This window comes from Zalophus californianus, chromosome X, assembly GCF_009762305.2.
Source record: "Zalophus californianus isolate mZalCal1 chromosome X, mZalCal1.pri.v2, whole genome shotgun sequence".
Taxonomy (NCBI): Eukaryota; Metazoa; Chordata; class Mammalia; order Carnivora; family Otariidae; genus Zalophus; species Zalophus californianus.
Window position 1 is genome coordinate 70,090,754 of NC_045612.1, and position 17,366 is coordinate 70,108,119.

At 40.9% G+C, this 17,366-nt stretch overlaps 1 protein-coding gene across 10 annotated transcripts in view; it reads left to right on the forward strand.

Annotated features, from left to right (window-relative positions):
* The first annotated feature begins 474 nt into the window (after nucleotides 1-474).
* Nucleotides 475-17,366, forward strand: part of PHKA1 (phosphorylase kinase regulatory subunit alpha 1) — a 160,446-nt gene continuing 143,554 nt past the window's right edge. For 6 of the 10 annotated variants that reach the window (XM_027607745.2, XM_027607747.2, XM_027607748.2 and 3 more), the window contains exons 1-4: nucleotides 475-935; nucleotides 1,752-1,910; nucleotides 9,081-9,128; nucleotides 10,963-11,131. In XM_027607745.2, coding sequence (XP_027463546.1) covers nucleotides 858-935; nucleotides 1,752-1,910; nucleotides 9,081-9,128; nucleotides 10,963-11,131 — 454 coding nt within the window. In that variant the 5' untranslated portion in view covers nucleotides 475-857. Of the gene's footprint in view, nucleotides 936-1,751; nucleotides 1,911-2,122; nucleotides 2,236-9,080; nucleotides 9,129-10,962; nucleotides 11,132-17,366 lie in introns of those variants that run through there. The other 4 variants (XM_027607751.2, XM_027607750.2, XM_035725513.1 and 1 more) reach the window with 4 other exon arrangements.

Genomic DNA, 17,366 nt, shown 5'->3' on the forward strand with positions numbered 1-17,366 from the left:
ACCACTGCCCCCTCCTTCCCATGCCTGGCTCTTCACCAGTTTCTAAGGAAGAAAGTACCTTAGGGAGTTCTTTCTTGTTCGGTTTGGGTCAGAGTGAGGAGTTTAATCTGAGCTTTTAGTCAAGAGTACAAAATACAGTAAAACCCCGGAGATACCAATTCTTTAGACCCAGGCCGCCAAGCGTGCGTCTCGCCTTTTAGGTTTGAAGTTTCCCTAGGTTCCTAAAACTAGGCCGGCAGAAGAAACGGCCTCCTCAACATCCTGCGTGCACAGCAAGCGTGGAAAACTTAAATAGTCATTGGAGGTGTTTCGAAAATAAACCTCTGGAGGCATATTGCCTACGGTGACACATTCTCGGACGCGGAGCGGGCGGGGGCGCTGGGGACCCGCGCGGGCGGGGCGGGCCGAGGCGAACCCCGAGGACGCAGCGCGCAGCTGCCAGGACCCGCCGCGCCCGCCCCGCCTCCCGCTCGCGTCTCCCGCAAGGTGGAGGCAGCGCTGCCGCCCGTGACCCGCTGCCGGCGGCCGCGTCCGGGAGTTCGGCGGGGGATGCAGGATCCTCTCTCGGAGGCTGGACGGGAGTAAGGGCGGCAGAGGGCGACGCCGGGCGAGGAGCTGCAGCGGGGCCCTAGACCGCGGGAGTCTCGGGCACTTGCTGGCGTGTGCTGGGGCTCCAGAGGCCGCCGGCGCGTGCACGGCCGGCGCCAGGCCTGAGCGGTGGGAGGGCTCAGCCGGGGCCTGGCACTCGGGCTTCCCACCGCGAGGGCGGAGCTGCACTGGAGCCTCCTAACTTGGAGGGCCGAGGGCCCCCTGTGGCACGCAGGCCGTTTCTCTGAAGGGATTGGAAACGTGGCGCGATGAGGAGCCGGAGTAACTCTGGGGTCCGACTGGATGGCTACGCTCGGCTGGTGCATCAGACCATCCTGTGCCATCAGGTAGGTGAAGGGGTGTCGCCTGTAATCATCGAGGGTGTGCAGTGTGATAGCCTAGACGGAGACGGCTGGATGACCCCACCCCCCCCCGTGTGTGTGTGTGTGTGTGTGTGTGTGTGTGTGTGTGTGTACGTGTGTGTACGTACCAGATTCTCCCGCCCCCCCCCCCCCCAGCTGGGGAAGCCTTAGAGGACCCTGAAGAAAAGATAGGTGTTGGGCTTGGGCCGGGAACAGAACTAGGGTCAAGCACCGTTAGCGGGGAGCCCTGAGACTTGGCTTCTAAGCCCTGCCCTTCGCCCCCTCCGCCGTCCCCCAAGCCACAGCAGGGTTCCAGGGGGGCACAGTTGAAAGAAGTGTTGAAGCTTGTTTATTGACAACCCCCTCCCCTGCCCCAGGCTTGGGCGTCATCTTCTTGCCCTCCAGCCGAAGAAGAGACCTAGGGGAACGTTTAGCCATTTTAAGGCTAGACTAATGTGAAAATTTGAGGTACTTCGTATATACTGTTAATTATATACTTTTTTCTAGTCCTTTAACGCTGGTTTTTCAGTTTTGATAGTTTATTCTTTCTAACTGGAAAGTTAAAACACTGCCTTTCTTTTAACAGTACTCACATTTCAGACGCGTAAAGCTTCAGCTAGCTTTTTCCCCTTATTCAAGATAGCAGTTGCTTGCACTTCGTAGGAAGAGGAGGTTATAAAACTCGGGAGTAGTGGAGTAGAAGAAAGACCAAAGTCCCTAAGTTACCTCATTGATAAGTTTGGTCTCCTCATATTAACAGCTTATGGTTACCTGCCTGTCCTGTTTTTCTTGGTCTTGCAGAATCCAGTGACTGGCTTGCTTCCAGCCAGCTATGATCAGAAGGATGCCTGGGTCCGAGATAATGTGTACAGTATCTTGGCTGTGTGGGGTCTGGGCCTGGCCTATCGGAAGAATGCAGACCGGGATGAGGATAAGGCAAAGGCCTATGAACTGGAGCAGGTACTTAGAATAAATATACAAGGACATCTGGAGCTGTGTGTGGTAGTGAGGGTGGGAGGGCGGGTTGGGGAGCAGGAATTAAAGGAAATGTAGCTCCAAGGAGCTAAAAGAACTGTATTTTTGCCTTTCTCCCTCCCTCTTCACTTTGTTGAAATTACATTCCAAAAAGCTTTCCTGTATTGTACTAAATTTTCTTTTTTTTTTTGATGTAGTGGAAACTTGAAACTTGCTGATTCAGGGCAAGAGGTCACAGTCTGTTCTGTTATAGTGGAAAAGCCTATCCTGGGATCTTTGCTGAAATTTATAATCCTCTTCCTAAGTAAAGGTATTTTGCAGCCTCGAGGCTATTTATTCTCATTGAGAAGAATGTTTGGGGGCAGGTATCTATCATTTTACTTCATTTTTTAAAAAATTATAGGTGGTATTTGTATGAAGGTAACTGATACAAATTCGCAGACCTTCACAACTAGACACAAAGAATTTATTTGTAATTTTATACCTATGACCTCTGTTTCAGAGCCTGTCCCCCTCCCTCAGCAAAATAAGGTCAGTCAGCAGATGCCTTTAAGCCAACTTTTAAGGCCCTTCACCTTTATAGAAAGTAGCATCCTTTATAGAACTGTTCAGAGAGTGCTGCATTCTCTTGAGTGACCCAGAAAAAGATATTCTGGGTTACATAGGGTCTCTTAATGTGATACTCTGCTGTCTGTTGTAAAGTACATGTGAACTCTCCTCCATTAGTGGAGAAGATTCTACACCAGCCGTTTGCTCAAGTGGTATCCCTCTGACTCAGGCAGTCTGAGCTCTAGTCTTCATCTATAAATCAGAATATTAAGGGCATCAACATATTGCGGGGTTGCAGTCCCTGGCGATAGGGAAGTTGCACTATATTGTCCTCTGCACAGCAGGTATTCATTATTCCTTCAAGCCATTATTGAGAGGGACTTAGGTCCATCAGAAAAAAAAAAAACTGTTGGAGTTTTTGCTCTAGCCCAGGAAGTATAGATCAATATTTTTATGACTTATAAAAATAATACATAACTATTGTAAGAATTTGGAAAATATAGAGGAGTATTTTAAAAATCCTGTAACCTTACTCCTGCTCTCACCCCTGAAATTCTACATCCTACTATAATGTTTTGCTATTTTGATCTCAGTATTTTGTTTGTTTTGCTAGAGATTAATATCAGTGGAACAGTACCCAAGATTCCATACCTAGTACCATTTGACCGATTTTTTTTTCAGTACTATTAGAAGAAATCTGTTGTCTCCTTGTTGACATTTTTCCTTCTATGGTCCAGGAAGAAATAATTTAACAGAGGAAAGGGGGGAAAATTAAGGAAAGACTGAAATGTTTATTTTTTTATTATGTTCAATTAGCCAACGTATAGTACATCATTAGTTTTTGATGTAGTGTTCAGTGATTCATTAGTTGCATGTAACACCCAGTGCTCATCACAACACATGCCCTCCTTAATGCCCATCACCCGGGTACCCCATCCCCCACCCCCCTCCCTTCTATAACCCTCAGTTTGGTTCTCGGAGTCCAGAGTCTCTCATGGTTCATCTCCCTCTATGATTTCTCTCCCTTCAGTTTTCCCTCCCTTCCCCTTTGGTCCTCCGTGCTGTTGCTTATGTTCCACATATGAGTGAAACCATATGATAATTGTCTTTCTCTGCTTGACTAACTTCACTTAGCATAATCCCCTCCAGTTCCATCCATGTCATCCATGTCAATGCAAATGGTGGGAATTGTTTACTTTAAAATTTTAATGTTTCATTAAATAGTTTGTAACATAGCCCAAAAATATTTTTCATACTACCTCAATAATAACTTTGAAATATCTCAAAAACGTTACGGCAATAGGAAGCATCTTCAAAAAAGAAACATTTCTCTGGGAATCCTAAAATTTGTATGGACTTTCATTATGAATTAAAACAGATTTTATTATTAGGTCTCATTAACTTTTTTTCTCAAACCTGACTCAGTTAATTCAGACCAGGGATCAGAAAACCATCTCTGTAAAGGGCCAGAGAGGAAATATTTTTGGCATTGTGGGTCATGTGTGATCTCTGCCCAACTACTCAGCTCTTCAGTTATTTCACAAAAGCATCCAGAGATTTATTTACAAAACACGTGGTGAACTAGATTTGTCCCTAATCTACATGAGTGGTTCCAAACTCTGCCTGTACAGTGGCATCATTTGAGAAGCTTTTAAGATCTACCCTTACTGGACCCCACCCTAGAACAATTTAGATAAATCTCTGAAAGTGAAGCCCTGGGACATTATTATTTTTAAAAAATACTGATTCTAAAGTACAGCTAGGGATAATAACCACTGATTTGTGGCCAATAGTGAGTATAGATTAAATCCAGGAAATCCATAGATTAAATTCCCACCTACTCTCAACTCTCCACTACTGTGTGGATTTTCCCAAACCACTGACCGTTAATCATTTTTACCCTTCCTTCCAACTCTCACCTTGGTTCCTCTCTAAAAACAATATCAGAGAACTAAAGAGAATTAGGAGACGAGGGTTTAGGTGACTATTTCTATCTTAGATTGAGAATATAACAATGCACATATATGTTTTTATAAATGCCCTTTGCTCTTGGTCACATAGATATAGAAATACACCCATAAAAATAAATAGTCACACAAGTAGACATAGCTCTTTGGATGCCTTCAGTTCTGCTTCCTCCTCAGTTTTGTTCTCTTTGTGTAGTCTCTTATATTTTCTCAGGAGTTTAACTATTCCCTTTCTAAGGATGACTTCCCAAACCTCATCTTTAAATCTGATCTCACTTCTGTTTCAAACCCTGATTTTCATTGTCTTCTGCTCAGTTGCACCTGGCTTCTCAAGCTCAGAATGTCTGAAACCCCATGTTCCCTACTAAAAACAATAAAACAAAAGCGACTCCCGAAAAGAGCAACTCAGCATACATCCTTTATTCTCTTATTGGTGTCCTCATTCTACCTCATTCACCTGGGCAACATTATTTAGAGAATTTCCCATAGTGTATTCCACGGAACATTAGGCCAAACAAGTTTGGGGATATGTTAAACAGTGGGTTTCTTTACTCCATTATTTCTCAGAGTCTTTGATGTACTAATGTGCATTTCGAATCTAAGATGAGGGTGGGTTCTACAACCTTTCCAGATTTTCCTGGACTAACTAGCGTCCTATAAAACAGTGTTTGAAAAGTGCTGCCCTTAGGGTGATTTTTGACTTGTCCCTTTTGCCTTTTGATACATGCAGACCAAAGTCTGTTGATTCTTATAATTTTTCCTGAATTCATCTCCTCCTTTCTATTCCCTTCTGCCTCAACCACAGTCTAGACTTTGGTCACTTAACACTGTTGTGAAAATTCAAATGATACCATTTGCATCCTCAGCAATTTTTCTCTGGCTCTCATTTCCCTACCAGTAAAATCCAGATGTTTGAGATTGATAGGCAAGACTCTCTGGGGCTTGGTTCTAGCCTGCTTTTTCAGTGTCATATCATTCTGGTGCCCTGCATTGTCATCCCCAGTTCCAACCAGGTTGGTGTCTTCATTACTCCTCTAACAATCCCTTAATAAGAATACCTGATATTTGTGTAAATACTTTTTGTTGTACTGCATACTTCCCCATAATTACTAGTATTTTATTCTCACAGGACCCTGTGATTTAGGTATTAGCTTCCCCAATTTACAAGTGAAGGGATTGAAGCTTGGAGATGAGGCTGGAATTTGGTGGTGCTATGAACACAACCTGGACTTAATGACTACAGATTAAGTCTTTTTGAATTTTTCCTCCATGGAAGTCATGGACATTCTCACCTTCAAATCTTTTTACAAGTTGTGTCTTCCACTCATAATGCCTGTTCTCGTCCAATCTGAACTAATACTCCCCTTTCAAAGCCCAGCACCACTCCCGCTTTTTCTGTGGTTTCTATCCTCATAAGACCACCACTCAATTGTACAGTGACCACTTCTTTCCTGGGACTACTTTCTTGGAATTCCTAGATCACTTGTGGTCTGTACCATTCAACATGTTCACTTTTTCATTTAGCAGACTTTATGTAATTTGTCATGTGCCAGGCCCTGTACTAGATATAAAAAAAAAAATGGGACAAAATGTTTATATTTAGCTCTCAACTTCATATTTTTAAAATTTTTAATTTACAGAAAAGTTTTAAAAATAGTAAAATGAGCATATTTGCATATACTCTTTATCCCGATTCACTAAATTGTTAATATTTGGTCATATTTGCACCCGCCCTCTCTCAAAATGCATGCACACACACAATTTTTTTGATGAGTGATTTGGGGGTTACTTGCAAACACAGAATATACATTTTTAAAAATAAAGCCTCTGTGGGGCGCCTGGGTGGCTCAGTGGGTTAAGCACCTGACTCTTGACTTCAGCTCAGGTTAGGATCTCAGGGTCATGAGGGCTCTGTGCTTAGCATGGAGCCTGCTTAAGATTCTCTCTCTCTCCCTTTCCCCCTCCCCTGCTCTCTCTCTTTCTAATAATAATAATAATAATAATAATAATAATAATAATAATAAAGTCTGCTCAGTCCATTGACTTAAAGTTTTATTTCTGAACCTGGTCTCTGTCCCTTTTTCTTAAGGAGTTTATAGTCTAATGGAGGAGACAGATATAAAAGCAAATAGTTAAACAATACATTAGGACAGATACTGTAGGCACAATATCTATAGGAGAGAAGTACAGTAGAAAGTTCTGTGGGACACAGAGGCAGGAATGTCTTTACTTTGAACAAAGCAAGGAAGGATGCACAGAGGAAATGGATTTTAAAGGATAACTAGGAGTTGTTAGGTAGACTATATTTGTAGTTTACTTTTTTTTTAACTTTTGTGTTCTTTCGCCCCCTTATCTTTATATTCCACAAAGTCTGGTAGAGTGTTTTATATATTTTAGATGCCCAGCAAACATCTGATTGTACATATACCTGGAGAGAGAGAGAGAGAGAGATGAATACTTATAGAGATATGGTGGCACTTGATGTGGTTAGAAGCGCTACTATATGAATGAACATGTATAATTAATACTAACTAGAACACTGAAACAGAAAAAGGCCAGTTTGGGGGAACACAAAGTACAGATAGTTTCCCTCATTCCTATATCCCCATGCTTTCTATTAATTTTATCCTGACTTGGAAGTTAGAACTTGAGAACAGAAATGGCTGACAGTGGCCATTCCAGGAGGACAAAAATGGAATTAGGAATTCTCCACTGGGTCCATGATTCCCACGTTTGCTGTTTAAGTTAAAGAAAACATAGGCATGCCTGGGTGGCTCAGTCAGTTACGCATCAAGTTCTTGATTTCACCTCAGGTCAGGATCTCAGCATTGGATCATGAGATCAAGCCCCCTGTAGGGCTCTGTTCTGAGCGTGGAACCTGCTTAAGATTCTTTCTCCGTCTCCTATGGCCCCTCCCCCTCCCTGCTCTCATGGTCATTCTCTCTCTTTCAAAAAAAAAAAGAAAAGAGAAAAGAAAAGAAAGTGTAGGTGGCAGTAACAGGGCTTGATGGTAAAGAAAGTTGAAAGAGTGTGATAGAAACCTGTGAGTATGTGGTGACATGTAGAAGATAGTTCGGAATTGAATCAAGTTCCCCACAGAGGAGGCTGTGTTAAATGCTTTCTCTAACAGGGTATATTAAAAGGATGGTCTCTTTCATTAGGGTCAAAGTAGTGATAGAGATTTTTTTTTAAATTTATGTGACAGAGAGAGAAAGAGAGAGCACACAAGTTGGGGGGGGTGGGCAGAGGGAGAGGGAGAAGCAGGCTCCCCACTGAGCAGGGAGCCCAATGTGGGGCTTGATCCCAGGACCCTGTGATCATGGCCTGAGCTGAAGGCAGACGCTTAACTGACTGAGCCACCCAGGTGAGTCCCCCTTTTTTGTGATAGAGATTTTTCTTATAGGGGTTGCAGTCAGTTTCACTATTTATAATAAATGCTTCATGCTTTAAAAGATGACGAGATCATATACTGCCTGCCTGCTCTCTCTTGCTTTCTCTGTCTATCTATCTATCTATCTACCTATCTACTTCCCTTGATCTGTAAGGGGAGGGTACCATTTGTAGACAGAAATTACTTAAGAAAGGGAACTCTCCCAAGGAAACACTTTTTATTTTTTCTCAACAAAAGACTACATAAAGACTTGGAGCATAATTTAATAGATACTTATCCTTATTATGCCTATTGCTTATAGTCTTCAGTGTTTTGAAGGAATGACAGAGTGATCTGGATCCCAAGCAGATTAGTTTTCAGGGATGTCCTGAAGCCACCTCTGAGCTAGCATTCCCTGGAGTAACCTGGTTGTATTTCTTTTGGACTGTGAAATGGAAAGCTTAAAGAAATGGAGAAGCCATTTGATGCTGTTTTTCCAAAATGTATTGCCTACCCATGCCACTGTTGATGGGCCCTTCTGGTGTCATGTACTATAACTAGTGTAGCATATTATTACTATACCATATTATAATTAAATATATTATTACTATGTTATATTATGCCAGCTAGTACAGTATATAGTTGGTGATCAGAATTTTGGAATGTGATTGGAAAACTAAGTGCATTAGAAATTGCCAAACCCTAGTAAGAGAAAGAGTGTTGATTTGAGAATGAAGAATGACTGTAGCTTTTTTTCATGGAAAAGAGGTTGAGTTGCACTAACAATTCCCCTTTACATTTATTCTCAATTGAAGTTCATTTATTCTTTAAAGAAAATGTACAGATAAATATTTCTGTGAACTCCTAAAGATAAGTCTTGGCTACTTTAGAAAAAAGAAAGTGATGATGTTGGCTTCTCTAGGCCATAGGATCTATGATAGAATATCCTCACAGCTTTAGGATTTTGAGCTGTCTTTTCTCCAAGCAGAATGTCCTCTAACAGGATGGTTGGCTTGGTTTTATATAAACCTGTTGGAGCTTGGATTTTTTTTTTTTTTTGACTTGAAGGAGGCACCAACTGCAGCTTTTGATTCCACTTTTAGCTGCAATTTAGCCCTTCTGTGTGCCTGTAAAGTAAATGCCATGTAAATAGGAACCCTGGATAGGGTTACTTCTTCTGAAAAGGTCATGTACCAACCGCAGTTGCTGAGTAAGTGTTCCTGCATCTAGGGGTGTTTATAACAGTCTTGTTTCCATTTATTTCTGCAGAGTGTAGTGAAGCTGATGAGGGGCCTGCTGCACTGCATGATCAGACAGGTATGGCATTGTTAACAGCTCCCCCTCTAATTAAAAGCACATTGTAACAGTGTCTCTACCCTTTAGGAATTGTTCATAGCTTATATTCTTGCCATTTCACAAATAGTAGACACTAATTTTAGAAAATTTGCAGAATCGAGGAGGGAAATGTCACTCGTGTTCTCACCACCCAGTCACCACTGAAATGTTTCTTTCCAGTCTTTTTTTCCCGCTCTACAAATGCCTTTTTAGTATACTTCATCATTATTGTACATGCAATTACGTACATTGAGTAAAGATGATATAGACCTATAAGCCCTCATATGAAACCCTTAGGACCAGATAAATTTTAGAATTCAGACTTTTTCAGATTTTTCAGTACAGTGCAGATACTAGAATATTATGTTCTCAGCAGGTCCAGAACAGCACTGTATCATCAAAAACATTCATCTCTCCATAGGGAAACATGCATTTTCACACTCAGTGAAATAAGGAAAGACTACAAATAGCCCCATGTCAGTTTGAATCAAGTGTTGCCACCAAGTGAATTTTGGCACAGAACTTAAAGAGGAAGAACTTTTGTGGCAGTGTTTTAGATTTTAGGATTAGAGATTAGTGCCAAAGACTTATATCTGCTTGCATTAATTTGCATTTTCCTGACCTTGAATGAAGTTGAGCATCCTTTCCTGTATAATGACTGAAAACTTGTATTTCCTCTGTTAATTGCCTGTTAAGTCCTTTATCTATTTTTATTTTAGGCCCTTTCTTGACTAATTGAGGAGTTGCTATACATTATGGATATTAATGTTTTGTCACATACACTGCAAATTTTTTTAGCATCCTGTGGTTTATCTCTTGGGTTTGTTTATGATTTTTTTATTCAAAAGTATTTTACTGAAAAGAAAGTGTTTTGCTTTTATCCTAGGAGATCTTTACACATGTTGTACACATTGAATCTGAACTGACTTTCTTGAGACCAAGATTACATTTTATTAGAAGAAGCAGTCGAGGCCCACATTAATAAAGTGACTATCCACAGGCACGCAACAAGTCTAAAGTAGAAAGAAATCAACTCCAGACTTCTGAACTTCTTTATCAGTGCTCTCTCACCTGGGGTAGATCATTGCCATCATTTCTTTTTTCCCCTTCTCTGCTCCTTTTTTTTTTTTTTTGTATTTTAGATATTGTATTTTCTATTTTCCACATTACCAAATAGGTTTAAAGCCACCAATTTCATGAACCTTATTTAAAGGTATAGTAGTTTCTATCACATATCAGATGCACATACAATCCAACCTCAGTTTCAGGAACAAAGTCTTTCAGTTGATCCCTTGCACGATGTTTCCTTTCTGACCTCTGGTTTCAGCCTTTGTTCATATGTTTTCTCTGCCACTGCATGTATCTCTCCCCAGCTCTTTTCAGTATTCCTTCAAAATAGATCCCCTTATCCTAATTTCCCTCAATATTCCTCCCTCTGTTTCAGGAACAAAGGAATCCTTTTTACAACTCAGTTGTCTCTTACTAGTCTGTTCACACTCAACCCCTCTGCATCTCAATTTGTATCTACAGTGTGACAAAACAGCCATCTGAAGAGCAAAAGAGAGGTAGTGAGTAGGAAATAGCTGGCTTTAACTGGCATGATTTTATAATTGAATTGCTTAAATTAAAAAAAAAAACAGCAACAGCAGACTTTCCTAGTTGCCTTAGTGTGGGGAAAAAGAAGTAACAATGTACTTTAAATATTCACCATGGCCTGAAACCTAAATGCAATGATACATGTTGGAGTACTACAGAAGGATGGCATATGGGACGAAGTTTCTGCATTGCCTTCCTTTACTGTTCTTGTTTTCTTCAGGTGGATAAAGTAGAATGCTTCAAGTATAGTCAGAGTACCAAGGATAGCCTCCACGCCAAGTACAATACCAAAACCTGTGCCACTGTAGTGGGTGATGACCAGTGGGGACACCTGCAATTGGACGCTACCTCCGTGTACCTGCTGTTCTTAGCGCAAATGACTGCCTCAGGTCAGTACCAGGACAGAATGGCTGGGAGCCCCTGCAGTGAGGAGCACGTGCTCTGGCACACGTGGCTTCTTCCAAGGTGTTGACCGGAAAACGACATAGCTGTTGACGTTGCTCAAAGACACACAGCAGAAATATAATATTTTGCAAATTTTTTACAGAGAAACAACTCTCTGAGGTCTAGTTAGTATTCTTTTACCTTGAAAAACAAGTCTGGGGTACTAATTAATTTTAAGAATGGAGAACCAGGAAATCTGGAGTAGATTTTATTTAGGTGGGTAATTTTTATCTTTCATTATGCCTCAGATACCATGAGATGGTGATGTGGGAAAGAAGGGTTAGGGTTTATTGCTTGTTCTCATGCTATGCACTGACCAGCCTTTAGTAAGTATTAACATAACTGAATCACCTACTCTTTATGTATATATTATAAACAAGGCATCTGTCCGAAGGCATCTAAATTATATTAAGGGAATTAACTTAGGAATCAGAATTCAAATATTGATTTTTTTTTATTATTGAATAATATACCCTTTTCAGATGGTTTTGTTATTAGCTTTAGGTGCTTTACCTGAAAAAGGCAAGTGTAAGAACCAACATAATTCCCTTTCATTTCTCCTAACTTGGGGAGGACAATGAATCTGATTATACTCAGTTTGTAAACAAAACAGGACCTTTTCCAGATCTTCCTGAGTAAGTAAATGTACTCAGAATACTACTACATTTTTGACATTCTAATTTCCTTCTCTTTCTATCTGACTATAGAACTAAGTACTAAGGGCATTCAGGATAAGAATTGTCCCAGAATATTCTTGTTCTCCTTTTCTTGCATAAATAAATATTTGGTGATAAAGCCTTCCTTTTTTTCCCTCTGGAGTGCACAGCCCAGAACCTGAATTACCTTTTATTAAAATTATAACATAGCTACCCACATACTTACATCTTTTGGAGGGGAGGTTCATCCCTGAGTAAATATATTTTTAGGTTTTATGTATTTAAATAGAATGGCAGCTATAACTCCATTTCTAATATTCTTTTAGTACCAACTCTGGAGTGTTTTTCTACAAAGCAAACTGTCTAAATATTTCTTATGGTTTTCATTTTGAGTCCAGAAAGGAAGCAGAAATATATTAAAGAGGCTTATATGAGACATACGCATTCAACAAATATTTGTTGATTTCTGACTTTTAATATTTGATTTTCACCTCAATAAGCTGACTTTGATAGGTGCTTAGAAAAAAAGATGGCTATAATTCGATCAGGCCAGGCGCCTGGGTGACTCAGTCGGTTAAGCATCTGCCTTCGGCTCAGGTCATGATCCCAGGGTCCTGGGATCAAGCCCCACATCAGGCTCCCTGCTCAGTGGAGAGTCTGCTTCTTCCTCTGGCCCTCCCCACCCTCATGTGCTCTCTCTCTCTCTCTCTCTCTCTCTCATTCTCTCTCTCTCAAATAAATAAATAAAATCCTTAAAAAAATAATTTGATCAGGCCTTTGCAGTATAAATAGGAATAAGTAGAATTTCACAAGTCAGAGAAGGAAAGGGAGTAGCATGGCTACAGCACAAATTTGGAAAGATACTGGCCACCAAGGTAAGACTGGTTATCTTCTATGGCTGGAGTATAAGATAGATCTGGAAAAATGCCAAAAGATGAAGCTAGAAAGTTGGAGCTAGCTGTTTAAGGGCCTGTAAATCATGCTAGGTTGTTTGGAGTTTAGTTTATAGTCATCAGAGAACCACTCAAGGTAAACAGTCAAGGAAGTTTCAGATGATTTGCTCAGTTGCAGGAGGATAGATGGAATGGGAGAGAAAATTACGCTGAAGGACTAGTTAGGAGGTTAGTGAAATACTTTAGGCAAGAAATGATGGAGAACATATGTAAGGCAGTAGCCTTCAGGATGAAAAGGATAGATGTGAGAGATAATCAGTAGATAACGTATGAAAGATCTTCATGGAAAATTTTCATCTTTCATGGAAGCAATTCTCTGCACATGTTTGAACTCTTAAAAATCTCAACCTTGGTTAAAAGAGAGGCTTAGACAAGCTGACTGCCATTCCCCCCAGCAAAATAACCATAAATTATGAAAATAAATTTAAAAAAACCCGACCATTTAGTCACTGGACATTGCCCTAAGGGCATACGGCAAGTAGAGGAACATTTATTCAAGCAAATCTAAATCTTGGTAAGAGCAGTGAGAGTGTGGCATTTCGACCACAACCTACTCCCTCCCTCGCCCCGCTCACCATGACACAAGCACTACTCAGCATGGATGTAGCCAAGAATATAAGGCTTCCTCTTCCCCTAGCTCCTGGTTTAGGGCTATGATCTCTCCCCGAGAGAGGTTGCCAGCATTTCTCATTCTCCCCACCTCTGTGTTACAGAAACTCTGGTCTAGCCAAGAATATCTAAGAGGTCTGGAACCCCGTTCCTACTCCTCAGTCCCACTCATGGAGCTTAACCCCAGGCAGAGCAGTCCAAGAATAATAGGCCTGGCCCACCTTGCTAGTAGCATGGAAGGAAAGGCAGGCCACACGAACAGAAAAGCTCCATAGTTCTTCCCAAGAAAACTGACTTTATTTGGAACTGACTGTGAGAAAGTTCAAGTCTAAGGGCACTCTGAAAAACAGTGAAGATTTTTGTTCTAAGAAATTGAGAGGTGTCTGATGCTCTATTAGAGCAACAAACTAACCCATAGACTAGCTAGAAGTTTTTAGCAAAGAACCAGGGACAGAGACAGCTAAAAAGAGTTATCCTAGGGTTAGAACAAGTGTCAAAGGCTGGCCTCAAAATCCTGAAATAGGTCTTGAATTTAACTGGATGAGACTGTAGAACAATTTGTACTTCGGGGCAATATACAGTATAATAGAACAATCAGCTGCCAATTGGTGGAGGTTAACAGCTGAGTATGATACCAATAGAGGCAGACACTTAATAGACCACAGAAGACTAAAACAAAAACTGTGGTCTTCCTTAGGTGACAGTGTGTATGCCCAAGGCTACATCCTCTGAGGAACAGCATCAGAGGCTGCATACTGTGGGAAAAATAGAGTTCATTGAAATTGTCCAGCCAAGTCACAAACAAATAGCAATTAAACATAAACAAGCCCCATATAGGAGGGTATCGACATATCTATAAAGTTTCTACAACATATTATCCACAATATCTAGTTTGCAACAAAGACGTATGACACATGCAAAGAAACAGGAAAGTCTGAGTCAACACACACAAAAAAGCAGGTAACAGAAACTGTCTTTGAGAGGAACCATTATGTTGAATTTAGGAGACAAAGACTTCAAAGCAGTTACTATAAAAATGTCCAAAAATCTAAAGGATACCATGCTTAACAAAGTAAAGGAAAATATGATGAAAGTATTTCATCAAATAGAGAATATCAATAAAGAGATGACAGACCTGTACCTCTGAAACAAATAATATATTATATGTTAAAAAAAAGAAGAAGAAGAAGAAGATAGCAGGAGGGAAAGAATGAAGGGGGGGAAATCGGAGGGGGAGACGAACCTTGAGAGACGATGGACTCTGAAAAACAAACTGAGGGTTCTAGGGGGGAGGGGGGTGGGGGGATGAGTTAACCTGGTGATGGGTATTAAGGAGGGCACGTTCTGCATGGATCACTGGGTGTTATACGCAAACAATGAATCATGGAATACTACATCAAAAACTAATGATGTAATGTATGGTGATTAACATAACATAATAATAATAAAGAAAGAGATAAAAATGAACCAAATGGAGATTTTGGAGTTGAAAAGTATAGTAACTTATTTTTTTTCCAAATTTTTATTTCAATTCTAGTTAGGTAACCTATAGTGTAATATTGGTTTCAGAAAAGAATTTAGTAATTCATTGCTTACATAGAACACCCAGTGCTCATTATAACAAGTGCCCTCCTTAATACATATCACCCATTTAATGCATCCCCCTACCACTCCCTCCATCAACCCTCAGTTTGTTCTCTGTTTAAGAGTCTCTTACAGTTTGCTTCCTTCTCTCTTTTTTTCCCGTCCCATATGTTCATCTGTTTTGTTTCTTTAATAACACATACGAGTGAAATCATATGGTATTTGTCTTTCTCTGACTGACGTATTTCTCTTAGCATATAGTACACTCTAGCTCCATCCACATCATTGCAAATGGCAAGATTTCATTCTTTTTTGATGGCTGAGTAATATTCCGTTGTGTATATATACACCACATCTTCTTTATCCATTCATCAGTTGATGGACATTTGGGTTCTTTCCATAGTTTGGCTATTGTTGATAATGCTGCTATACACATCAGGGTACATGTACCCCTTTGAATCTGTTTTTTTTTAAGATTTTTATTTATTTATTTGACAGAGATACAGCGAGAGAGGGAACACAAGCAGGGGGAGTGGAAGAGGGAGAAGCAGGCTTCCCGCCAAGCAGGGAGCCCAATGCGGGGCTCGATCCCAGGACCCTGAGATCATGACCTGAGCCAAAGGCTGACGCTTAATGACTGAGCCACCCAGGCGCCCCTTGAATCTGTATTTTTATATCCTTTGGGTAAATACCTAGTAGTGCAATTTCTGGATCATAAGGTAGTTCTATTTTTAACTTTTGGAGGAACCTCTGTACTCTTTTTCCAGAGTGGCTGCACCAGTCTGCATTCCCACCAACAGTGTACAAGTGTTCTCCTTTCTCTGCATCCTCACCAACATCTGTTGTTTCCTGACTTACTAATTTTAGCCATTCTGACCAGTGTGAGGTGGTATCTCATTGTGGTTTTGATTTGTATTTCCCTGATGTTGGGTGATGTTGAGCATCTTTTCATGTGTCTGTTGGCCATCTGGATGTCTTCTTTGGAAAAATGTCTATTTGTGTCTTCAGGCCACTTCTTAACTGGATTAATTTGTTTTTTGGGTGTTGAGTTTGATAAATTCTTTATAGATTATGGATACTAACTGTTCTAAAGAAAAGATTCACGGCAGCCATACTCTTAGTTTCAAAGGGGAAAAACACTTTATTGATATTATAAAAATCTAATAGAAACAGAAAGAAGAAAAGGGAAATCTGCACATAGATGAGGGCAATACTAAGCAGAAAAGGAGACTAACACAGAGTTACATCAAATTGAACTTACAACATCCAGTCTCATTAGCTGGGGAAGCCCATTGGAGATAGCCAGGCTGGAGACCTGATTGAGAGCCTGGACAGAGAGTCCTCCCCTCAGGTGGGACTTCCAACTGACCGTCCCCATAAGGGCCATATTTATAGGTCAAATGACATGGCAAGTGATGGGGTCTGAAGTTAAACAGTTGTTTGCTTATGTGCAATTTGGAGCAAGCTGCAGTCCTATGTTATCATATCTTTATATATTCAAGGATCCTGGGCTAGGTGTGCTTACCTCCCCTCCCAGATTCTACTAGGGGGGAAGCAGCCCAGCCTGGAGCTGGAGGGGCTGTAAGGCAAAATTCATAGCTCTTGGCATCCAGACCAGAAGGGCCAATTCTGACCTGGAAGCCAGCTAATGTCAACTAATCAGGCTCCCAAGGTCACTTATGCAGCACAAGTGTCACAAATAACATTCTTTAGCCCACCTGTGTAGGTACAGGTCGGGGTGGTCAGTTATGTAAAACAAACCACAGAAACCTCTATCCATACAAAATACTAACCCTTTATCAGATAAGTCAATTGCAAATATCTTCTGCCATTCCATATGTTGCCTTTTAGGGTTTTTTTTTTAAGATTTTATATATTTATTTGAGAGAGAGAGAGTGAGAGAGAGAACATGAGCAGGGGCAGAGGGAAAAGCAGACTCCCCTGCTGAGCAGGGAGCCCAATACAGAGCTCAATCCCAGGACCCTGAGACCATGACCTGAGCTGAAGAAGGCAGGCGCTTAAGTGACTGAGCCACCCAGGTGCCCCTGTTACCTTTTAGTTTTTTTTAATTTTTTCCTTCACTGTGCAGAAGCTTTTTATCTTGATGCAGTCCTGATAGTTCATTTTTGCTTTTGTTTCCCTTGCCTCCAACAATGTGTCTTGTAAGAAATTGCTATGGCCAGGGTAAAAGAGGTGGCTGCCTGTGTTCTCCTCTAGGATTTTGATGGTTTCCTGTCTCTCACATTTAGCTCTTTCATCCATTTTGAATTTATTTTTGTGTATGGTGTAAGAAAGTGGTTCAGTTTCATTCTTCTGCATGTTGCTGTCCAGTTTTCCCAACACCATTTGTTGAAGAGACTGTCTTTTTTTCCATTGGA